Genomic DNA, 26,600 nt, shown 5'->3' with positions numbered 1-26,600 from the left:
GGAAACTTCTCACCTGTTGTGAATTCCACCTTTTTGGACACCATCTTGTAATCAACAATTGAAAACTGAGGGAGCTCAATTTTATTCACTCCTGTTACTGCGCCCTCTCCTCCATTCCAGTAAAACTCAATGTCATCAGTGGTGTAGCCATCTGAAACGAAGAAACAGCATAGTTAGATAGAGTTCAGTTGGCCTAGAAATTCCTTTTGAAGACAGTCGGGGATCTGAGAAAAAATTCCCAGTGATTGATGATAAGATGATGTTTTAAATCAGGATGACAAAAGAGATTTGTTGAGTGCTATTTCTGATAGGCTGGTTGTGGTTGCATTGAGCAGATGGACACCGCTGGCCTCGGTGAACATAAGCTCTGTGATCATTCAGTGATATCCTCTATCACTGCTGCGTATTTACTCTCCTTGTGTCTACCAGTGTAGATTGGAGGATGCCGGGATTCTACGTGTCTTGGTGTAGAAGACGCTTAAGAGTGCCTTAGACTGCAAGGGGATCAAACCAGTCAATCCTAAAGGAAATCAACCCTGAATATTTATTGGAAGAACTGATGCTGAAGCTGAAGCGCCAACACTTTGGTCACCTGATGCAAAGATCCAACATAATGGAAAAGACTCTGATGCTGGGAAAGATTGAAGGCAAAAGGAGGAGAGAGCAGAGGATGAGATGGTGAGATAGCATCACTGACTCAAGGGACATGAATTTGAGTACACTCCAGGAGACAGTGAAGGACAGAAGAGCCTGGTGTGCTGCAGTCCCTGGGGTCGCAAAGAGTTGGACACGACTTAGTGACTGAACAACATTTAATCACAACAAGTATAATAATAGAGCACATATTTGTTAAGAGAGAAAGAAAGAATATTCTTGTTAGAAATATATTCTTGTTAGAAATTCTTGTTAGAAAGAATAAAGGGATGAAGTATAATGAAAGAACAAATTGGTACAGATCTGTTAAATGATCAAGACATTCAAGGTAGCAGTCTCTTTTTTAAAAAAAAATAAACTTAGGCAAGCTTCTATTTATATCTTTTGATTATAGCTAATATATATGTATATATATATGTGAAAATTGTAGGAGCCATGTGATTTTTTGATGATATTTTTATATCTTAATACTTATGAGAGTGAGCTTTAAGTAATTTAGGAGAACATGAGGAGGATTATAGATTGTGGCAGAAGGGTCTATCCTGAAATCTATTCTCCCTTTCATTTTTGCTTCCACTTCCCAGTAGTCTATTTAAGATTATAGAATAGATCATATATTATCATATATTAGAATAGCTTGCATAAAAACAATGAACTGATATATCCAAAAGTCTAAAATTCACTTAAGACATAAAGAAGGCTATATTTGTATCTATCTTCTAGAGACAAAGAGAGTCTTTCTAAGTTTCTTTTCTTTTTTATTCAATCCTTTTGTTTTCAGCCTTTATTCTTATCTTCAAGCTCTGCACTGATATCCGCCTATCCCAAAGACCTGCTCTTCTCCCCTCTTCAGAGGAGAAGCCTCTGGTCATGGAGTGGAGGTGTGGGACTAGGGGTCTGGAGATTTAATTGATTAGACTCTCTGTTTTTCTGTTAATAGTCCCACCTACATCCCTCCTGCCAAAGCTATTTTATTAGGCAATTCCTGAGCTTTTTTTTTTGGTGGGGAGGGGTCTGTGTATAAATCTGTTTACCTGCTAAGTTTATTTTTTATTTATATTCACCTCAAATAAAAAAGCATCCAATTCTTTTCCATTTAGAAAGGAGAGCACCGGGGGACTAGAAGCTTGGGTACTTGGATAGGGGTTAGAACAGTGAGATTAAGGAAGAAAGCTGGGTGTGGGGATTTGGTGGGGCCTATTTAATGAAGGCTGCTACCACTTCTGTGACTATTTAGAGTAACTGCTGCTTTCACAGTCTTCTAATAAGATGTGTGTGTGTGTGCTAAGTCACTTTGCAACCCTATGGACCATAGTCTGCTAGGCTCCTCTGTCCATGGGATTCTCCAGGCAAGAATACTGGAGTGGGCTGCCATGCCCTCCTCCAGGGGATTTTCTGAACCCAGGGATCTAACCCACATTTCTTATGTCTCTTGCATTGGCAGGCAAGTTCTTTACCACTAGCACCACCTGGGAAGCTCTTAATAAGAGGTAACATGAACGTGTTAGTTGCTAAGTTGTGTCCGACTCTGCGATGCCATGGACTGTAGCCTGTCAGGCTCCTCTGTCCATGGAATTCTCTAGGCAAGAATACTGGAGAGGATTGCCATTCCCTTCTCTAAGGGATCTTCCTGACCCAGGGATCAAACCCAGATCTCCAGCACTGCAGTCAGATTCTTTACCATTTGAGCCATTCCCTTAATAAGATGTAGGAGAATTTTAAAAGTGGAGGGAGAGAGAGAGAGAGAGAGAGAGAGAGAGAGAGATGACTACCTCTTGTGCATCAGTAGGGGAATGACAGCTTGCCTGGAGCCCACCATGCTTTCCACCTAGAACACTGTTTCCATTTAGGGTGCTCTGGCTATTGGGTCCAAACCCCAAGGGATATGCAAGACAAACACAACAGTATTTGTAAGAAAACCCAGTCATCCCAGGGAAGCAAAACAACCAGAACATTCAAAATAGATGTCATCTCATGAGAAGAAGTGTTGGAGAAAGCAGACAAGAATATGAACTTCTCATTTCCCACCCTTATTCAAAATTTGGGAACACATAAGGATATATGATTAGCATGGAAAAAGTTCCTTACTTCCTTGTTCTGAAACCCATGCTGCTGCTGCTGCTGCTGCTAAGTCGCTTCAGTCATGTCTGACTCTGTGCGACCCCATAGACGGCAGCCCACCAGGCTCCTCTGTCCCTGGGATTCTCCAGGCAAGAATACTGGAGTGGGTTGCCATTTCCTTCTCCAATGCATGAAAGTGAAAAGTGAAAGTGAAGTCACTCAGTCGTGTCCTACTCTTAGCCCATGCTGCTGCTGCTAAGTCACTTCAGTCGTGTCCGACTCTGTGCGACCTCATGGACGGCAGCCCACAAGGCTCCCCCGCTCCGGGATTCTCCAGGCAAGAACACTGGAGTGGATTGCCATTTCCTTCTCCAATGCATGAAAGTGAAAAGTGAAGGTGAAGTGGCTCAGTCATGTCCGACTCTTAGTTGACCCCATGGACTGCAGCCTACCAGGTTAGGTTTTAATAAAAATGTGTGTTAGATGAATTGACGAGAAGATGCCACTGATGAGGCCAGATTAGTGGCTTGGATGACAGTTTGAACAAATTACAGAGAAGTGGAAAATATAAGGGCCAATATATGAATAGTGGGCATGAGTGAAAGAAGAAGAGGAGCTGTAACACACAAAACCAAAGACAAATTTCCCTGAATTTAATAACTAAACTATTTTGTCTATTGAGGGGCTCATTATATCAGACAACCCTGATATCATTCCTGAACTCTAAGGTAAAATAATAATTTTACAATCTTCCAGACACAAAATAGAGGGTGTTTTCACAGGAAAAGCTATTGGACTTCAGATATACAGCTTTAGAAAGGAAGGGATTATAGAATAACAATTCAGAACAGCTAGTGTAAAAGCAAAAGGGCAGCAACTCAGAGACTCAAGAGTCCCATTCTCTGCTGAAATACCACTTCCTTCCAGAGAAGATATATAAAGATCCGAGAACATTACCCAGGGACCTATTTGAGGAAACTATTCTACAGAGGACTCCAGTCAAACAAAGGAATCAGGATGGATAACTAGGATATCATCAGGGAAAGCACTTTGGAAACAGGGGGGCTGGGAAGAATTTTAAGACAACTTTGCTCAAATCTATGGAAACGCATTTGAAAATTTGAATAAAACATAATTTTGTTATAAGAAAAGCATTTGCTAAAGCTTGAATCAGGAGGCAGAAGATCAAAATACATGTAGATGTGTGGCTGAGTCCCTTTGCTGTCCATGGGAGCTATCACAGCCATACTCCAATATAAAATAAAATAATTTAATTAAACAAACAAACAAAAAGCTTGATATTACCCCTTACAAACAAGCACCAGATTCCAACAGTTAAGAACTGAGAATTCTGTTTCTACTTAAACAATTCCAAAGTATAAGCTAAGAATAAAAACTTTCAAATTATTTTCATAAACAGAACATATTAGTGAAACAAGATCCAGCAGGACATTAAATAACAATGTATAACATAATTAAATAAACAATGTTTACTCCAGGAGTGCAAATATTCAATATTAGAAAAATTTAGTAATATACTTCATTATATTAACAGATCTAAGGAGAAAAAAAGCATATGATTATATACCACAGGTGCTAAAAAGGCATTTGACAAAATTTAATAGCCAGTCTGTTTTTTTAACAAAACAAACACCACCAATAAATATGACTATATGGATATTTCCATAATGTGGTAAGATATAACTTTCTCAGTCTCAAAACCAGAATCATGTTTATTGTGGAAATAGTGGACTATTCCCATGAAAGTTAAGAACAAAATAAGAGTGTCCACTGTTAGTGCTATTATTTTTAACATTGTTATGGAAACACTAGCCATTAAGTAAGTGAATGAAAATTTTGAACTACAAAGTTCGAAAACTGCTGGTTACGTACACAGGGTTAAAACAGCAAAAGAGACACTGATGTATAGATCAGTCTTATGGACTCTGTGGGAGAGGGAGAGGGTGGGAAGATTTGGGAGAATGGCGTTGAAACATGTATAATATCATGTATGAAACGAGTCACCAGTCCAGGTTCAATGCATGATACTGGATGCTTGGGGCTGGTGCACTGGGACGACCCAGAGGGATGGTATGGGGAGGGAGGAGGAAGGAGGGTTTAGGATGGGGAACACATGTATACCTGTGGTGGATTCATTTCGATATTTGGCAAAACTAAAACAATATTGTAAAGTTTAAAAATAAAATAAAATTTAAAAAAAAAGAAAAAAAAAGAAAACTGCTGGTTAAAGTATTAAGATTAATTATACAATTGCATATCCAGTAAGCCCTAAAGAATTAACTGAATGACTATTACAAACAATAGAATTGGTATGATTATGGGGTACAAAATTACTACACAGAAATGAGTGGTTTTCTTATATAAAACAAAAATTTACAATGACTGTTTTTAAAATAGAGACAAGAAATATCTAGTAATAAACTTAGAAACAGGCAAGACTTACATAAAGCAATATTTGAAACACTTTTGAAAAGCACAAAAGAAGCCTTGAACAAATAAAAAGGCATACCATATTTCAAATAGGAAGACTCAACATCATAAGTTCGTTTATAATTTAATGTGATTGCCTAGTAATACCAATGGGCTTTTTTTGGAAGGGGAGGAACTAGACAAAAGTGATTCTAAAATTAAAATAAATAGATTAGACAATCTAAGACAACTGTAAAAATTAAGACTCTTGACTTTGTGCTACTAACCTTAGCTTGACAACCAGGCACGAACTTATGTGTGTGTGTTACTCATTGGATGAGTAGGCATTTATTGAGTGCAGACTATGTGCTGGGAATGGAAAGTTACCATGGTTACAGTAGTGAATGAAACTGACATGGCTCCTGCCCTCTTGGAGATTGCATATTTCATGTAAAATGTTACATATTTCACCACAAAATTCCTTTCTAAATCTTTCTGTGTGGATTGGTTTCCTTTAGTACATGTTCTAATATTTAGGAAAGCTAAAACTACAGTTGCCAAGGTAAAAGATTTAGGTACCCTTATTAAATGAATTTAAGTGATGTCAAAGGTGATATTTGAGCATTCATTTTGGTGCAGCTCGTACATTATAGAGCGGGCTCTGGAACCAGGAATCCTGGTTTTAACTTTCTGTGGTTCTGGAGTCAACATGATGGCAGGAGCTACCTGTTCACCAGCTTCCTGATTGCGGTGAAGTGCTCAGGCCCCATGGTAGGGCCAGTCTGCACTGTGGTGCTGGGAGTCATTTCTAGTTGCCCGGGCTAGCCTAGCCTACTACTTCTGTTTTTTAATTTTGTAAGCAGCACTTCCTTATTAAATCTCTTTCTGCTTGTTGCCAAATGGGCTTCTATAACAATTCTGCAACAAAAATCTAGATCTATATATTGTCTTTGTCTTCTAGGGAAGAATTATTTCCTCCAGATTTGGGATTACCAGAGCTTCCATTAAAACCTCTGACGTGGCCTCTGCTGGTCATTCATTCGCTGTTTCTGTGTCTCACATCCTGCTTTCTAAACTCTGTTCTGTACCTCTGGGGCTGGACTCTGTCTCTCTTGCTTCCTTTAGATGCCCCTAGGAAGAACAGGCTGAAGATTAGAAGGTAGAAGGGGAAGGAAAGGCCCTTGATTCTGTCTCCGACAAGGTGGCGGTTGCGTTGCTGGCAGTCGCTGCTGGGACAGTGGGGTGATTCCAGACTCTCGCAGCACCTCTTTTGGCAGCTCCACCAACAACCAGGACAGCATTTCTAATAGGATCCAACAGATGCAGGCTCATGGCGCTTGCCTCTGGCTTTTGCTCCCTTAACACCCTTTTCTCTTTTTTCTCTCTTGCTTTTCCAGCTCTTTCATCCAGTCTTTGTAATCAATTCTCTCTATTAAGTCCCCCTTTTTAAAAATTAATGAATTTATTTTGAAGCTAATTACTTTACAATATTGTAGTGGTTTTTGCCATACATTGACAAGAATCAGCCATGGTTGTACATGTGTCCCCCATCCTGCATGCACGCCACCTGCCTCCCCATCCCATCCCTCAGGGTTGTCCCAGTGCACCAGCTTTGAGTGTCCTGTTTCATGCATCAAACCTGCACTGGTTATCTATTTCACGTATGGTAATATACATGTTTCAATGCTACTCTCTCAAATCATCCCACCTGCACCTTCTCCTACAGAGTCCAAAAGTCTGTCCTTATATCTGTGTCTCTTTTGCTGTCTAGCATATAGGGTCGTCATTACCATCTTTCTAAATTCCATATATGTATTAATATACTGGATTGGTGTTTTTCTTTTTGACTTACTTCTCTGTATAATAGGCTCCAGTTCCATCCACCTCATTCCCTTTTTGAAAAACCTTGAGTGGTTTCTGCTTTCCCACTGAGTTTCTGTCAACACATGGTACATCTTATTGTGCAAATATTTTATCTGTTTACATAGTTTTGTGTTTATCTCTGCCTTTTGTCTCCTCCATCTCTCATTATATTATGTACTTTTTGAGAGCAAAGACCTTCTTTTATTCATTAAAGCAATTCTCGAATCCTAGAACACATTTTGCCCATAGTTATGTATCCAATATATGTATTTGTGAATAAATGAATTTATGAATGCTGTTTGCTGCTTAGGGGTCTGCATTTATTGTCTCAAACTGGTAACCTGATATATAATTTATTTGGTAGCATTTTTGAGTCAGATACACTTTTGATTACAGTGATTCTGCCTACAGGAGCATTACAGGTGGGTCTGGGCCCCAAGGAAATGGAAAAAGCTGCTTATTAATTTTAGGCTTATTGAGTAACTAGGTGATAAATTACAACCTCAGGCTGATCTTCAAGTTGTGGGATTCTATGGGAGAAATATGTAAGCAATATCTAGAGTTGAAGGACCAGAGATGGTTCAGTTTGGGATTGAGAGGGGAGGAGATAGCAGTGAGCTTAAAACTTCTCATTGCCCCCTCTTCTGCAGGGCAGCAGAACCCTTCAGTGCCAGGCCCAATAGCAGAGCAGGAGTACGGCTATCAGTCACTGTGAATTTTAATAGGATTTAATGATTTATACAGTCAGTGGTCTGGGTCTGTATTCCCAAGCTCACTTGACTTTGTTTAACTAAAACCTCGTAGGCTGAGTGTTCAAGGCACTGAGATAATTACAGATGATTTGGGGGGAAAAAAATAATGCTCACTCCATTTTAGGTAGAAGTGTGAGTTCTCATGGGAACAATAATGGCAGCCGGATCCAAAGGAAAGAAGAGAGGCCTAGAAATAAACTATTATTCAAAGATTACACGAGGACATTTTGCCACAGAGAGCGAACATCAATTTACTCACACCCAAACAACCTATTTACCAAAGGTTCCCTTTATGAACCAGTGACTTCACACAGTGTCTCAAAGCCTGAACACTTGGATACCAAGGATATTGTTTCCTAGCAACAATAACCACACAGAAGCTCTCAGAATTTCCTCTCAGCCCCTGGGGACTTCTTAGTGGTGCAGAAAGTACAGATAAAATTAAGTTGATGTCAGTGGATAAAGATGCATGGAGCTAGTACAAATGTACAAGGAACTGGATGTTAGTATTTCTCTTTACTTCTTGAAACACTCTATTTTGGATGCATTTTCTAACTAGGAAATAAAAATTACTCCCTGCTGTGCTTAATAGAGCTGGGAAGATGGTCTAAAATTGTACTGAACTGTGTTTTAGAGAATAGAGAGATTTCAGCTTCTAATCCACAAGTGGACATAAGTAAATGTATTTTCCTCTGTGGCGTGGCCACAGCCTTATCGCAAGTTTCACAGTGTGGGGCTTGATTGGTTTAAGCCAGTTGTTAAAACTCCATCCTCTTTGCTATGGTGATTGGCTCACGGTTAAGCAATAAGTCATGTCTAAAACAATTAGGTTATAGCAGTCTCCTGGCCACCTTTTTTGCTTGGAAATATGTGTGTGACCCAAGTTGGTCCTGTCCTAGAGAAAGCTAGGAATTGTGCTTAAAATTTGGAGGAGAGAAGTTCTCCCTTTCTCTTTTAGCTGTAGGTAAGTAAGAAATGCTCAGTGGAAAGTGGCCAGTCTAGCTATGAAAGCCGGTTTCTTCCCTTCTTGTTTATGCCAGTCATTATTAGCACCTAATTGAAATCACTCGTGATCAAGATTTTAGTTGACCTATTGAAATAGATTTAGTAGTCTGCCCCTCTCTACCTGCCCCTCATGCTACCTTCCACATGAGGGCCAAAATATTAGGAATTTATCAACATCTCTGGTCTAGGAGCTATGTAGATCCTTCCTATTACAAAGTTATTAGATATTTGTAATGGTGCATCTCTGAAGCAGATAAGAAATCTGTCTCTGTTCTTTTTTTTTTTTTTTTCCTGTCTCTGTTCTTAGCCGCTCACTCAGTCATGTCCAACTCTTTGCAACTCCATGGACCATAGCCTGCTAGGCTTCTCTGTCCATGGGCAAAATTACTTAAGTGGGTTGCCATGCCCTCCTCCAAGGGATCTTCCCAACCCAGGAATCGAACCCAGGTCTCTCATATTGCAGGCGGATTCTTTACCATCTAAACCACTAGAAAGCTGTTGCTGCTGCTGCTGCTGCTAAGTCGCTTCAGTCGTGTCCGACTCTGTGTGACCCCATAGACGGCAGCCCACCAGGCTCCCCTGGCCCTGGGATTCTTCAGGCAAGAACACTGGAGTGGGTTGCCATTTCCTTCTCCAATGCATGAAAGTGAAAAGTGAAAGTGAAGTCGCTCAGTCGAGTCTGACTCTTCACGACCCCATGGACTGCAGCCCACCAGGCTCCTCCGCCCACGGGATTTTCCAGGCAAGAGTACTGGAGTGGGGTGCCATTGCCTTCTCCGACTAGAAAGCTAGTTGGATCTAATCCTTTAAGTGGCTCCAAGTCTATTGTAGCACTTACTCTAAAGGCTACTTGGGATTCCTTTCTCACTTATCTCTGTATCCTAAGAAGCAATAAAGCAACCAGGGAAGCCAGATTTTTAAAGCATTCTCACAAGTATTAAGAAACTGTAGGTACAAATCTAGGCAACAAGCCACTTTATAACTGACTCCTACCTGATGACTCACCATTTGAGTTGTCATCCTGTCCCTAGGAATGGCACTCTTACTATTTTCTTAGTCAACCCAACAGTTAATTAGATTTCTAGGTAATCATTAGAAAATATGTCTGTATAATAAGTAAAAATTCATCTTTTCTGAGAGCATTCACCATCTGATCTTTATCTACCCCTTGTGCCAATAGAAAACAAGCCAACTACATTTCTTATGTGACAGTACCTCTTATGTTTGAGCACACATCTGGTCATCCCTTTCATTGTTTCCTTCTTTAGGTTCTGGTCCTTCCCAGGATATACTCAACCTATGAAACCTCTCCTCTCAGTAGTTGCCAGGTTGCTGATATACTCCTTGAACCATGGGAACCCCAACTGAGGGGTGGCCATGTCTACCTCATCCCTTACCCCTCCTTTTGCATTATCTGGCAACTTTTCCTGTTGAACTGACTCACCCCCACGATTAAACCTGCCCTGGTCATTGATCCACTTCTGAGTGATTTAGAAATTCAGCAGCATCAGATTTGGAATTATGTCACATCCTTAGATTTGAAATCTTCAAGTCCAGGTTGCTGGTTTTGTAAGCATTCCTTGAGAGGTCCTATGCTATTTCCAGCCAGATCTAAGATGCTCAAGAAGCAGAGTCAGGATTCTCAGTCTTCTTCTCATGCTGGTCAAACCTGGCCAGTTCCTATGTTTGCCCAATGTGTAAATTTCAAGAATGACTTTCCAAAAGACCTGCTCCTTCATATCTGATTGTTTAATACGGCATAATCCATTAATGTTGTCTATATTTGGTCATCCACTTTTAAAGGCTTTTAGATCCCAAGTGCCTTTGCTTTTAGAGACAGCTTCCCACTTTATTTTCAATTATTAAAATGTATTCACATTTCATGTTAAACTTAATTTATGTGTCACTAATAAAAGTACTAATAAAAAAAGTGAAAGTGAAGTTGCTCAGTCGTGTCCGACTCTTTTCGACCCGTGGACTGTGGCCCACCAAGCTCCTCCGTCCATGGGATTCTCCAGGCAGGAATACTGGAGTGGGTTGTCATTTCCTTCTCCAAATTAAAAAAGTCACTAATAAAAAAAAAAAAACCACTAGAACATTCAGGTAGGACCTAAATCAAATCTCTAACGATTATACAGTGGAAGTGAGATGTAGATTTAGGGGACTAGATCTGATAGACAGAGTGCCTGATGAACTATGGATGGAGGTAGGTGACATTGTACAGGAGACAGGGATCAAGACCATCCCCAAGAAAAATAAATGCAAAAAAGTAAAATGACTGTCTGAGGAGGCCTTACATATAGCTGTGAAAAGAAGAGAAGGCAAAAAGCAAAGGAAAAAAGGAAAGATATACCCCATTTGAATGCAGAGTTCCAAAGAATAGCAAGGAGAGATAAGAAAGGCTTCCTCAGTGATCAGTGCAAAGAAAAAGAGGAAAACAATAGAATGGGAAAGACTAGAGATATCTTCAAGAAAATTAGAGGTACCAAGGGAACATTTCATGCAAAGATGGGCACAATAAAGGACAGAAATGGTATGTACCTAACAGAAGCAGAAGATATTAAGAAGAGGTGGCAGGAATACACAGAAGAACTGTACAAAAAAGATCTTCATGAACCAGATAATCATGATTGTGTGATCACTCACTTAGAACCAGACATCCTGGAATGTGAAGTCAAGTGGGCCTTAGAAAGCATCACTACAAACAAAGCTAGTGGAGGTGATGGAATTCCAGTTGAGCTATTTCAAATCCTGAAAGATGATGCTGTGAAAGTGCTGCACTCAATATGCCAGCAAATTTGGAAAACTCAGCAGTGGCCACAGGACTGGAAAAGGTCAGTTTTCATTCCAATCCCAAAGAAAGGCAATGCTAAAGAATGTTCAAACCACCCCACAATTGCACTCATTTCACATGCTAGCAAAGTAATGCTCAAAATTCTCCAAGCTAGGCTTCAACAGTACATGAACCGAGAACTTCCAGATGTTCAAGTTGGATTTAGAAAAGGCAGAGGAACCATAGATCAAATTGCCAACATCTGTTGGATTATCAAAAAAGCAAGAGAGTTCCAGAAAAACATCTATTTCTGCTTCATTGACTACGCCAAAGCCTTTCTGTGGATCACCACAAACTGGAAAATTCTGAAAAAGATGGGAATATCAGACCACATGACCTGCCTCTTGAGAAATGTGTATGAAGGTCAGGAAGCAACAGTTAGAAGTGGAAATGGAACAACAGACTGGTTTCAAATAGGGAAAGGAGTACATCAAGGCTGTCTGTTGTCACCCTGCTTATTTAACTTATATAGAGAGTACATCATGAGAAATGCTGGGCTGGAAGAAGCACAAGCTGGAATCAAGATTACTGGGAGAAATATCAATAACCTCAGATGTGCAGATGACACCACCCTTATGGCAGAAAGTGAAGAAGAACTGAAGAGCCTCTTGATTAAAGTGAAAGAGGAGAGTGGAAAAGTTGGCTTAAAGCTCAACATTCAGAAAACTAAGATCATGGCATCCAGCCCCATCACTTCATGGCAAATAAATAGAAAAACAGTGGAAACAGTGGAAGACTTTATTTTTATGGCCTCCAAAATCACTGCAGATGGTCACTGCAGCCATGAAATTAAAAGACGCTTACTCCTTGAAAGAAAAGTTATGACCAACCTAGACAGTGTAGTAAAAAGCAGAGACATTACTTTGCCAGCAAAGGTCCATCTAGTCAAGGCTATGGTTTTTTCAGTGGTTATGTATGGATTGAGGGTTGGACTATAAAGCAAGCTGAGCACCAAAGAATTGATGCTTTTGAACTGTGGTATTGGAGAAGACTCTTGAGAGTCCCTTGGACTGCAAGGAGATCCAACCAGTCCATCCTAAAGGAGATCAGTCCTGGGTGTTTATTGGAAGGACTGATGTTGAAGCTGAAACTCCAATACCTTGGCCACCTGATGCGAAGAACTGACTCATTGGAAAAGACCCTGATGCTGGGAAGGATTAAAGGAGGGAGGAGAAGGGGATGACAGAGGATGAGATGGTTAGATGGTATCACCAACTCAATGGACATGAGTTTGAGTAAACTCCGGGAGTTGTTGATGGACAGGGAGGCCTGGCATGCTGCAGTCCATGGGGTCACTAAGAGTCAGTCCATGGGGTCGCCAAGAGTTGTACATGATTGAGTGACTTTCACTTTCACTTTTCCTTTATGTATTTTGGATCCAATAATTTAAGATCTTTGATAAACTCATAGTATGTAGATATTTTGCCTATAGTACTTGATGGTGAAATGATTTTGCTGGAGCCTAGATACCAACTGGGCTCTAGTACACTGCCTAAGATCTCCTTCTATGTTTTCTTTATTTGAAATACATTCAGTTTCTCCTAAATTTACCACTGGTGGGAATTCTGCTGCCATCATCAGATCTTCTGATCCTGACTGTGGCTTGTTCTGACATGTAAACTGGCTCCCACCCGGAATTTCTCAAGATGAAATTGTCTGGCAGGTTGGACTGCATGCACTAGCCTTCCCCGTGGGTGATTCAGGTGCCTCTCTCAGGCTGAGCCTGTCTGACCCTGTCTGACCTCCTTCCCCTACCATTTTTTCTGGCCTCATACTGATGAAGTTCCCACATGCTTTCTGCCATACCTGTCCAAATCACAGTCTTCTTGGTATAGCTAGCTAGCAAAGAGCAATGCTTTTCTTATTCTAGTCACCTGTTAAAGCAGCACAAGTTTAAATGAGCTTTTTGACAGTCATATTATTTTTTCCCTTTGGATTCAAACATAGGATCTAATATAGTCCCCATTAAATTGATCTAATTCAATTTGACTTGCTGTTGAGATTTTTTTTTAATATTTATTTGCTTACCTGTGCTTCATGTTTTCTTCAGATTTGATAAACATGCCTTTTTATCATTATTCTCTTGATTAAGACAAATGTGGGATGTCAGAGACAAAGATAGAGCTCTGTTATAGTCTATTGGCAATGTTCCTTTAGATTGATATAAAAAATCTTTAATCAGCATTTTTCAGGGTGGCATCATCATCTATTCATTAAATATTCACCTAATGGTTTTAGCTTTGAGTCTCTATCTCCATATGTATCAGTATCAAGTCTATTTTGACTTGTGTTTGGAGAAATCAAGCTACTTCTGTGGATTACTGAGAACTTTTCTATGGGATCTGGGGCTAGAATCTTTCCCAGACTGAATCAGCTTTATCAGCCTAAGTGTCTTTGAATTTGTCTTCGAACCTTCTGGAACGTGGAGTGGTGTATTCCATTCTGTCAACACTATACTTGTTTAGTGTACTAATGGTGTGTAGGCTCATGATAATAACTTTCCCTTCACAATGCCCAGCTAATGGAGCTATATTGAATTAATGTATGTGGCCGCATATGTTTTAGGCAAATTATTGGTTAAAGATCAGAATCAGGGTTACTGTATGGCCAAAATCACTGGTGAAGTAGAAGATAATCACATCTGGAAATGCTAAAATCTTACTATTAAGTGTTTGTCTTATGTGTTTTTTTACCAATGGAAGTTACTCAGTACAGATAACTACTAGCCATCTGCATTTTATTGTCTTAATAGTCAAAGGAGAATATTTTATATCTCAAAAAATTCTTATCCATCTCTTTTTAACTTACATAAATTTCAATGTAGTTAATAGTGGTATCTCTTTATGTGCTGACAATGGATTTTTTTATTTTAAAAAACTTACATGTGAATATATAAAAATCTTTTAAAAATAGAACCCCAGTAAATTATTTTTTTTTATGTTCTAAAAAATGCCTAAATGTAAGTTCAAATCTGTGAAAATTATTTGTATGCCCTGTAGAGGGCAGTCAAGACCTTCCAGATTTATAGGCAGAGACAGGATAGTGTCTGAACAGTTGATTATTTTCAATTGCAGGAGTTTTACATTTTTCCTGACTATTTTAGCTTTGGATAACTGATTCCCACAAGGTTTTATTTTAAAATTCATTTATGTTAAATAACACTAGAATAATTCTGATTAATATATCTAGTCACAGATTCATAGTTTTAGCTAGAAATACATACAACTCTAATTGCTACTAGAATGACTATAACAAATGACTTGTTTCGGTATATTTAATGGTTAAGTTGTAATCTCACTACATCTTCAAAAGTACAGACTATGCTAGTTTAGCCATGTACATGAGTTAACAAACATTTATGTGTAGAAAATGGACCCATCCTTCACATATCTTATTATTATTATGCAACTCGTAGCAATAAAATGCACTGAACTAAAAATCAGCCTTCTATCAGGTCAAAGTTAATTTTAATTTATGTTAACTAACTTGCCTAGTTCCTAATTTCTTTTATCTATAAGCTATGTCTTTTAGTTTCATTTACCATATCAATCACATTCAGACACCGTTTACTGAGACCCATTCCATTCAGTTTCTAAATGATGCCTTCTACATTTGTGAATGAAGAGTATGTAGTCCCTGCCTGGATTTTCACAAATACGTTGCACACAACATACAGTAATAAATATAGTAGCCTTAGGAAGCATCACTATGAACAAAGCTAGCGGAGCTGATAGAATTCCAGTTGAGCTATTTCAAATCCTAAAAGATGATGCTGTGAAAGTGCTGCACTCAATATGTCATCAAATTTGGAAAACACAGCAGTGGCCACAGGACTGGAAAAGGTCAGTTTTCATTCCAATCCCAAAGGCAATGCCAAATAATGCTCAAACTACCCCACAATTGCACTCATTTTACACGCTAGCAAAGTAATGCTCAAATTCTTCAAGCTAGCCTTCAATAGTACATGAATCGAGAACTTCCAGATGTTCAAGCTGGATTTAGAAAAGGCAGAGAAACCAGAGATCAAATGGCCAACATCCACTGAATCATAGAAAAAGCAAAAGAATTCCAGAAAAACATCTATTTCTGCTTCATTGACTATGCTAAAGCCTTTGACTGTATGGATCACAACAAACTGTGGAACATTTTTAAAAAGATGGAAATATCAGATCACCTTATCTGCCTCCTGAGAAATTTGTGTGCAGGTCAAGAAGCAACAGTTAGAGCAAGACATACACAATAGACTGGTTCAAAATTGGCAAAGGAGTACGTTAAGGCTGTCTATTGTCACCCTGCTTATTTAACTTCTATGCAGAGTACAATATGCAAAATGCCAGGCTGGATGAAGCACAGGCTGGAATTAAGATTGCTGGGAGAAATATAAATAATCTCAGATATGCAGATGATAGAAAGTGAGGAGGAACTAAAGAGCCTCTTGATGAAAGTGAAAGAGGAAGATGAAAAAGCTGGCTTAAAACCCAACATTAAAAGAACAAAGATCATGGCATCTGGTCCCATCACTTTATGGCAATAGATGAGGAAACAATGGAAACAGTGACAGACTTTATTTTCTCGGGCTTCAAAATCACTGCAGATGGTGACTGCAGCCATGAAATTGAAAGATGCTTGCTCCTTGGAAGAAAAGCTTTGACCAACTTAGCTATTAAAAAGAAGAGACATTACTTTGCTGACAAAGGTCCATCTAGTCAAAGCTATGGTTTTTCCAGTAATCATGTATGGATGTGAGAGTTGGACCATAAAGAAGGCTGAGTGACGAAGGATTGATACTATTCAACTGCAGTGTTGAAGAAGACTCTACAGAGTCCCTTGTACTGCAAGGAGATCAAACCTAAAGGAAATCAATCCTAAAGGAAAACCTAAATGAAATCAATCCTAAAGGAAATCAACCCTGAATATTCATTGGAAGGACTGATGCTGAAGCTGAAGCTCCAATACTTTGGCTACCTGATGTGAAGAGCTGACTCTTTAGAAATAAGACCCTGATGCTGGGAAAGATTGAAGGCATGGGGAAATGGGGATGACTGAGGATGAGATGGACTCAATGGGCATGAGTTTGAGCAAGCCCTGGGAGTTGGTGAAGGACAGGGAAGCCTGGCATGCTGAAGTCCATGGGGTTGCAAAGAGTCAGACACAACTGAGTGACTGAACAACAACAACAGCCAAGCTCTAGCGTCTAAAGGTGGTTGGTTTTATTTTCCGACAAGACAATAAATGGGCTTTTCTCTTGCAATTCTCAACCATTTTTGAATATCCCATGTTCTTTTGGATTTCCTTTAGGATCAAGTTGGATAGCTCTAGCAACTAGAAGGCCATGTGCTTTTGTGGCTCACAAACTATTATATGTTTTTGTATAATTTCTTGGCTTTTGAAATCCTTGTGAATAGAATGTTGAAGAGCTGACAGTTCACAGTTGTTTGTATCTACAATTTATCTGTGCTCATTCCCAAGTGCTAGATTGGTGTCATGGAGGTTATTGTGGCAGGCTTGTTGGGCACATTAATATCTGTATTTTAAAAATTGCATTTTGTCTGGGCATGACGGGGGAAAAAAAAAACCCTATCAGATTATTACTGGTTTTGCTGGAATTGATTTTTCACTCCCTGTAACTTGGCAGTTACACTGATGAAACATGTGGCTCACTGCCATTTTATTTATGTTGAGAGTTTTATTTCTGATGTCCATGAAATAAGGAGATAGGCAAATATAAATTTATCTTTGAAGATGCTTGACGTAGAAGTCTGAGAACAGCAGTTAGGAAAGGGCATTGTTCTAATGTTATTGCCTGATCTCAGGCCAGGGAAGAAAAATGGTGAGTATCATTTCATTTCAGAGGAGGGAAATGAAAGTACAGATTTCCATGACCTGGTTGGGAAAGCTGAATGTTTCCAAGTTTCTATCTGTGGAAAAGGGGCCAATAATCTGCAGTACCTGACTCATAGGGAAGGTAAAAAAGATTGTTTTTGCAGTTACAGCTACAGAGTGCTTCTTAGAAGCAATCTATCTTCAAAATACTTACAAGCATTACACAGGCATCACCTGTTGCTTCTGGATAGGTCTGTAGCCTTGTTCTCAACCAAGGGTGGCTTCCTCTGCCCAGGGGACATGTGGCGACACCTGAAGGCATTTTGGCTGTGACAACGTGCGGGATGGATGCTATACTAGTGACTAGAGGCCAGGGATGATGCTTGATGCTCTGCAATAGTCAGGGCCATGCTCTGCATGAATTATCCAGCCCAGCATGCCAGTAATGCTGATGTTGGGACACTTTGGTCCATAGCTAGAGGGTAGAATGTGCTTGGTAGAAGGTCATATTAAGACTATGGGGGAGGGGAGGGATGGATAGAGAGTTTGGGATCGACATGGACACACTGCTATATTTAAAATGAATAACCAAAAGGATCTGCAGTATAGCACAGGGGACTCTGCTCAATATTATGTATTAATACTAACTTAGACAGGAAAAGAATATGAAAAGGAATTTCAAATTCTGCTGCTGCTGCTGCTAAGTTGCTTCAGTCGTGTCTGACTCTGTGCGACCCCATAGACAGCAGCCCACCAGGCTCCCCCGGCCCTGGGATTCTCCAGGCAAGAACACTGGAGTGGGTTGCCATTTTCTTCTCCAATTCGTGAAAGTGAAAAGTGAAAGTGAAGTCGCTCAGTCGTGTCCGACTCTTAGCAACCCCATGGACTGCAGCCTTCCAGGCTCCTCCGTCCATGGGATTTTCCAGGCAAGAGTACTGGAGTGGGGTGCCATTGCCTTCTCCAAGAACTGTCTAGCACATAGCTAATAGTAAAGTTTCTTAAGAGGTAAAAAAAGAAAAGGCTATTTGTATTGATGATATGGCAAGTGGTTCATAATTTACTTAGATCTCATTCTAAGCAGACAGATCTTTCATGAAAGGAAGACATAGACTTCTTTTGTCCTCAAATCACAAATACAGTTTCTTATAATCTAAGGGCCTCAGACCAAGACAGTAAGATTGTGGTTACATGCTACTGGGGGCTGGGTAGAGGGAAAATTGACCTTGGGTAACCTGACTAACAAGCAAGGCAAATTCTTGACTCTTTGGTTTAAAAGACACTAGCCTGTAAGAGGAGAAGGAAATGGCACCCGACTCCAGTACTCTTGCCGAGAAAATCCCATGGATGGAGGAGCCTGGTAGGCTGCAGTCCATGGAGTCGTGAAGAGTCAGACACGACTGAACGACTTCACTTTCACTTTTCACTTTCGTGCATTGGAGAAGGAAATGGCAACCCACTCCAGTGTTCTTGCCTGGAGAATCCCAGGGACGGGGGAGCCTGTTGGGCTGCCACCTATGGGGTCGCACAGAGTTGGACACGACTGAAACGACTTAGCAGCAGCAGCAGCAGCAGCCTGAAAGAAGGATGTATAATTCTTTTCACCCTCAACTCTCCCAACACATAACATAATTTAAAGAGACTTCAAGGAAGAGAACAGGGGGAAAAGAGCAGAGAGGAAGGAAGAATCAGATGTGAATTTGGGAAGCCCCGGTTGCCTCTGCCCCTTCATGCTGGGTTCTATGGTGGGGGTATGATGCTAGACAGCTGCTTTAAAGTTCTGGATAGGAGTGGAGCCTGTGCTTTATGCTGAAGGCAAGCAAGTATTGCAGAAAGCATTATTCATCCCACTATTTATGACAACGGCTGCTTTGTTAAAGCTGCAGAGTGCTAGAGACAGCTCCATCTGAGTTTCTTGTGGGTTTTTAATAGTGGGGGAGGTTTCCAGAGGGTTGTGGTTGGCAGATGTGCCCTGGGAGAAAACTTGTGGTCGAGAAAGACATCTCAGTGTTACGTCATTGGAAGGATAGAGCATGGACAGGGCTGAAAAACCCAGTAAGTCTTGGGCACGTTGCTAGTGCTGCAAGCATTCAGTGGGATCTGGACTGGCACCCACAGAATGCCTAGTTGCCATTAGAGTGAGACCTGATTTCACCTGTGCTGTGATGCAAACAGGAAAAGTTATCTCTGAGGTCAGAGGCTGGCCTAGGACCCAACGATGGAGCATAAAAGAAGAACAGCTCCTCTCTGACCCCCTGTGCAATGCACCCTAAGTAATTCCAGAGCTTAGGATCAGCCCCAGGGGGAGGAGTGGCACAAAAGAGCGACACTGCCCACAGACCAAGTCACATCCCCTCCGCCCCACTGGCATTTACCCTGGTGTCTTTTGAGCTCGCCGTCAACACCCAGGGAAGAGCATGAAGAAAGAAAGAGTCCTGGTGTTCCTGAGTCTACACCTGAGGGTCTGAGGAAGAGCTGAACTTGAGTGATTATGTAGAAATTATGAGAGTAATTTACATGTAAAATAAAATTTTAAATTTACACAGTTTAAAACTAAATGGATACATTTTAGTTTATAGATTGAAAATTTTACCTATATTAGCTGTATCTGTTGGGGGGAAAAAGTATAGAGATTACGAAGTCTAGCGTCTTGTTCCTACTCTCTACACAGTCTCTAAAGGCCATATTAGAACCTGAGCAAAAAGATGCACAATTAGCATCTCATAAAACAACATAGCTGGGGCTGTAAGACTGGAATGGGTGAAAATTTCTTCCCAAAGAATCTCCATTTAGATGTTTTCAATCTTATGAATTGGTGCTCAATTTCCAGAAGTTCATGATATCAAAATAAGTATTTTAAAATTGTACTAGAAGAATCCTTTAGCATAGTCTTTTTTTATGCTATACTTTTGGATTTTTCAGCTGTACTTTGGTTTAATCCACATGATGCTGCCCAAAGGACCCTGAAACTGAAGATAATGGTGTCCACTGATCTAGATTGCTTTTAAGCAGGTACTCTGGTTATTAATTTTCATTCAAAAGGAAGTCTTTAGCTGGGTTATTTTTTTTCTAGAGATGAAACCAGTCTATCTTCCTCAGAATTCTTTGAGAAATTCCATATCAATATTCATCTTAAAACCCCACAGCTTGCCTATTTCTTTCTTGTTGAAGATTATCTTTTGCTAAAAAAGTATTAGTAAGCAACTGTTTGTTGATACCTGATTAGATGTTCCATGCAGTAAGACCTTTTAATTCTGAGGCAAGCAATATACATCATTCAACTCATACAACAGCCAGTTAGGAAGAAATTATTATCTCCATAGTAATCATTAGTCTGTTTAGGGAACACAGTCACAAACTATGTTAGGGCAGCATTTCTAAAATCTTTCTTCCCTACCACACTACCTAGGTTTATTCTTGTTAATTTATACTACTAATTTATACTTCTAGTTATATGCTATAGAAAGAATGACTCTGTACCTTACTAGGTTGAAGCTTATGAAAGTGCTGATATTTGACCTTTTATGGACCAAAGCCAGCAATTTCATGTGTGTAATCTTATTATAGTGCAGCATGCAGTGGCTCAGCTCAGGTAAAAAAGTGTGAGAGTCTGTGGACTGGTTTTGATCTATTACCCCATTCGTATCTCAGATTGTACTGCTAATCTGTAATCTTGAATAGAATGAGGAATTGAAAAGATATGCGTAAGTCATTTTGAATCCATCACCCCAGAAGAAAAAGATGTCAGAGCAGTTCTTATGTGATGGAGAGAAACAGACATGGAATTCTGGTCTCAGCTCTGCCATTTACCGCTTCTGACCTCTCCTAAGGTGGAGCCATGCTGAGTCTCAGCTACCTTTTCTGTGAAATGAGGCTAATCATAATGATCTCACAGAGATGTGATTACTGAAAAATTTAATTAAAAACAAAAGTGTTTATTGCATGCTTACTATGCCCAGGCATTGGGATGAGTTTTTGGTGCACACAGATCAATAAAATCTTTACTCTGCCTTTTATCCTAAAGGAGTTCATCACTTTCAGAGATAAGAGAAATAAATAAATACAATATAATGTTAAAAGTGCTAAAATAATGGAATGTACAAAATGTTACAGAAGCAGCAAGGAGGAAATGTAACAGTCATCCACTAGAGCAACTTGAGTGTGGAAAGCTCATGTGTCATTCAGTTCAGTTTAGTTCAGTCGCTCAGTCATGTCCAACTCTCTGCGACCCCATGGACTGCAGCACGCCAGGCTTCCCTGTCCATCACCAGCTCCTGGAGGTTGCTCAAACTCATGTCCATCGAGTCAGTAATGCCATCCAACCATCTTATTCTCTGTTGTCCCCTCTCCCCCTGACTTCAATCTTTCCAATGAGTCAGCTCTTCGCATCAGGTGGCCAAAGTCTTGGAGCTTCAGCTTTAGCATCAGTCTTTCCAATGAATATTCAGGACTGATTTCCTTTAGGATTGACTGGTTGGATCTCCTTACAGTCCAAGGGACTCTCAAGACTCTTCTTCAACACCATGGTTCAAAAGTATCAATCTTTCATTGCTCAGCCTTCTCTGTGGTCCAACTCTCACATCCTTACATAACTACTGAAAAAACCATAGCTTTGACTAGACAGACCTTTGTCGGTAAAGTAATGTCTCTGCTTTTTAATATGCTGGCTAGGTTTCTCATAGCTTTTCTTCCAAAGAGCAACTGTCTTTTAATTTCATGGCTGCATTCACCATTTGCAGTGATTTTGAATGTTCATACTCTAATAAGCTTTTTACTAAATATTGGTTGAATAAATGAAGGATTCATGGACGTTGAGGAAGAAGATTGGGAATAGAACTTTTCTTTGCCTCTTTCATATCCTCACTGCCCTCTCACTAGTCAAATCATGTCAGCCTAACTGGTGTCTCTCTTCTCCTCTCATGAACTTCTTTCTGCAATAGCTTGTTTTATGTTTTATGGTAATTCAACAAAGAAGAAAAATGTATTCCTGGTATGATTTTAAACTGGCAAGACTGGAAAATATTTCAAATGCACAGCAAAGAAAACAAAAGAACAAAAAAGGCAACCTACAGGATGGGAGAAAATATTTACAAATCATATATCTGGATAAGGGGTTAATATCCAAAATATACAAGGAATTCATACAACTCAATAGCAAAATGCCAAATAATCCAATTAAAAAATTGTGCAATGAACCTGAATACACATTTTCTCATGACATAGAATTGGCTAACATGTATATGAAAAGGTGTTCAACATCATTAATTACCAGGGAATTACAATTCAAAATCACAAGGACATACCACCTCATACCTGTTAGAATAGCTATTATCAAAGAGAAAGATACCTTTTGGTAAGGATGTGGGGGGAATAAAAGAACTCTTGTGCACTGTTTATGGGAAAGTATATTGATACATATGATATGGAAAATATTATGGAGTTTTCTCAAAAAATAAAAAAAAGAAACTACCTTACAATCCAGCAATTTCACTTTCAGATATTATCCAAAGCAGATGAGCTCATTATCTCAAAGGGATATCTGCATTCCCATGTTCATTGTACACACACACACATACCTAGATACTGTTTGCCATTTGTGAGCACAGGATGAACCTGCTTGATACTATGCTAAATGAAATAATGACACAGGAAGACAAATATCATCTGATCTCACTTACATGTGGAATTAATGGCTTACTTCCCAAATCAGCTGGGCCCTTTTAAGTTTCTAGCTTACCTGATCTCTCAGGTGTACTTATTGTTGCTGATTACTTTCTCTCAGAACCTCACCTTTTCTCAATTTTTTGAATTTTCATTTCTGTGCTCTCTTCTTGTCTGTCTCTGACAGTTTCTCTCCCTCTTGGGGTTTTCTCTTAAATCAAAAACTGTGATGTTCTTTAGAGAACATCCTAGTCTTCTTGGGTAATGCTTCCACTCTTGGTTTGAACTACTGATGATGATTTCTAAACCTTAAATATTTCTAGGATATAATTCTTGTTTGAGACTTAGACTTCAAACTTCCCACAATCCACCTGTCATCCTCAGATGAAAATTCCTCCCATAAAACTCAAAATGTTTATCACCTCATCTCCTAAACATTCTGTCCCTCTTCTGGTACCCCCACATTCCCAGTTCATGGCACTGCCATTCAACTAGTCACTTGTGGGAGCCCTCCTTGATTCTGTTTTGTCACTTACTGTGAATGATCCTACAAATATTTGTTTTTTTTTCCATTCCTGGACACATAGAAGGTCATATTTCCCAGACCCACTGCAATTAGTCAGGGCCACGTGACTACTTCTAATCAGTGGGCTATACCAACAAGAACAAAGAGATGATACGTATTCTTCAGGCCAATGTCTGAATGGTCTTTCCCTTTCAGTAATGACCCAAGAAGCATGCTCTTCAAGATGGTGTTGCTACAAGATTATAGAGTCTCCATCTGCTGGGTCCCTGAGTAATTCTGTGGAAAAGAACCCTTCTTCCATAACAATTTATGATAGACAATGTAAACAGAGTAGAAGCCTCTGCTGTAAGTCATTGAAATTTTGCTGAGTGTTTCTGACTGCGGCATGACCTAGCTTTCCCACTGATACATTTACCTCATCTGATACATAAAAAGTCTTTCAAATTTCCTCCTCTCCTGTCTCTATTATCTTACTTCTATTCACCGTTGCTTTCTTGGATAGCTTTCACAGCCTTCTAGCTGGCTTCACTAAATAGTCAAATTTTTATCCTTTCAGATTCATCTTCGACACATCTACCAGGGTGCTTAATTTAAAATACAAATATGACAATGTCATTTGCAGCTTGAATCTTTTAATGATCCCTCATTACCTATAACAGTAATTTAAAAAGTTTGTTCCCTGGAACAGTTAATTGGTATCTGGAAAAAAAATTCCTAAAAGACTTATGTCTCTAGGTTCAAGAAGATTGTGTGGTAATGCACATTATCTTACAGGTTTACAAATGTACTGCAGTAGGAAATTAAAATATCATGAAGACATTAGTATAATTTGTTTTCAATAGTCCTTTCCCCCAATTATTGGACCCCTAATCATTTTAGAATACCTTCTAGCATCAGAGTAGCAGAATATTATCTAAGCTCTTTCCCCAGCTTCAAGGCTTTTTATGATCACCCTCTGTCTGTGCCTTGAGGGTCTTTTTCTACCACCTTCTACTGCACCATTTATGTTTCAGCAACATTGAATGTGTACAGATCTTGCACACACTGTCCATGGAAGAAGTTTGCATTTGGCAGTGCTATTTACTTCAACCCCAACCCCATGCCAGTCACTCACATATCTCACGGTTAGTCTTTCATACTGAGTTCAGAGGATGTTTGCTGCAGGAAGATGTCATGTAAGACCTAAAATTAAGGCTCTATATTGTGTGTTGCCTTGACATCTCATGAAATCAGGAGGGCTTTGATCTGCTCCTGTGGATAAGATCCCCTAGACAAATAACCCTCTTCATCATGGGGACCAGGCAAGGTCGTACGCGTCCCTGAGTAATGGGTTGTGGCTCCCTGTCAGCCTGTGGAGTTGTTCAAACAAGCCAATCATGTCCATACCACCCTATGGAAACCAGGGGCATCTCACCCTCCTAATACTACAAAGCCTGCTTCCCACAGCCCCTGATGGTTCACTGTGCTCCTGAGTGAAATCCTCATGCAGCCTTGCATGGCATATGGTGTCCTCCCCTAAGTGATTGATCAGCTGCTGCTGATGTCTTCAGTCTTCTGTCAGATGTCACATGTTCATGCCCTAGTGCAGGAATATCTCCCTTTCCAACAGAATGAATAGGAGGCGATTAAAACAGAGACCTTCCTCTCCATCTTATTTCATGTCTAGTTCAGTCTGGCCCCAGTAGCACTTTGTATGTATTTTTCTTTAGACATACCACATTTCATCGTAACTGTGTCTTTATGTGTTGGTCGCTATATTAGAGTGTGAACTCCTTGACGTCGGACACCAGACCTTACTTACCCAGTACCTGCACCGTGTTTCTGCAGTGCTGCCGGTGAATCTGATGAAAATATTAAATAACGTATCTTTTGAGCACTTTTACAAACCACAGCTCAAGGCTCCACAAGGTTGGTATTGTCCCTTGTTCTAGAGATGAGGAATTTGAACCTAAACTGAGCAATCTGCCTTAAGACCATACAACATGTTAAGAGGCAGAACTGGATCATGGCCCAGGTATATCCCTTAAGCCTGTCATCTTTATATGTAGATGGATAAACTGCTCAGTCAGTGAGTCTGTGATGGGCCAAATGGTTTGGTGATGTGAAAATAAAACTCATGCAAATAAGACTCCCTTTGTCCCCAAGTTGGTGAATGGAATCTGAAACTGGGGCAAAAAGAGGAACAAAGGATCTAACATTCTGAAGATAACCACAAGCAGGTGGGACTGCATGTCCATTCCTGGGTCTCCTGGGAGGCAGCTGATTGTAATTTTAATCACCATAGATGCACCAGCCCAAATAAATAGAATGGAAGGAAGAAGAAAGAAGGTATGAAGAAAGAGGAAGTATAGGAGGAAAGCAAAGACTGAGAAAATTGTCAGAGTGTGAGTTAGCTAGTAAAGAAAGTTTTGGCTTTCTCTTCATTTCATTAAGGAGAGAAAAGGGAAAATCATTTAAAGATTGGGAATACCTGCAAGTCAGGGACACTCTGCACCTCCTTTCCCTGTAGTGATTGTTTGCTTAGGCACAGACTCGCTGATATGCCTGCCCCTGTGCTGGCAGGGAAAAGGCTGTGAGCTTGCTATCCTGGTAGAAAGAAAGAGGGTCAGCAGGGGAGGAGCCTGTCCTCCACTATTTGGCAATGTTAGGTTTCTAGCAGCTTAAGTGGTCCATCTATGAACGTTGCCCTGCAGGGCAAGTGGACACAGTAGAAAGAAGTTTGGTGATTCCTAGGGTCAGTGCGTGTGTGTGTTTGTGTGTGTGTGTGTGAGTATGCATGGGGAGTAGGTTGGGGAAGGTGGTAGTTGGTGGCAATAGCTGTTCATCTTCATGTAAAGAAACTGTGGGAAGCTGCACACCTGTCCAGAGCTCACTCACATACCTAAAGACAGATCCAGTCCTTGGGTGCCTGCCATACAAAGGGCATGTTTGATCAGACAGGGTTAGTTGGAGAAGCACTGATATTTGGCACAGGACTGCAATCACTCAGCCATTA

General features: G+C 40.1%; 1 protein-coding gene across 1 annotated transcript in view; it reads right to left on the bottom strand.

Moving 5' to 3' along the window:
- The window catches only part of GABRB1 (gamma-aminobutyric acid type A receptor beta1 subunit), a 457,044-nt gene that overhangs the window by 28,760 nt on the left and 401,684 nt on the right, over positions 1–26,600 (bottom strand). Inside the window, exon 6 of the mRNA XM_027544418.1 lies at positions 14–151. Within this exon, the coding sequence (XP_027400219.1) occupies positions 14–151 (138 nt within the window). The remainder of the gene's footprint in view (positions 1–13; positions 152–26,600) is intronic.

Source organism: Bos indicus x Bos taurus, chromosome 6 (genome assembly GCF_003369695.1).
Source record: "Bos indicus x Bos taurus breed Angus x Brahman F1 hybrid chromosome 6, Bos_hybrid_MaternalHap_v2.0, whole genome shotgun sequence".
Taxonomy (NCBI): Eukaryota; Metazoa; Chordata; class Mammalia; order Artiodactyla; family Bovidae; genus Bos; species Bos indicus x Bos taurus.
This window is presented reverse-complemented; position numbering and strand designations above follow the sequence as displayed.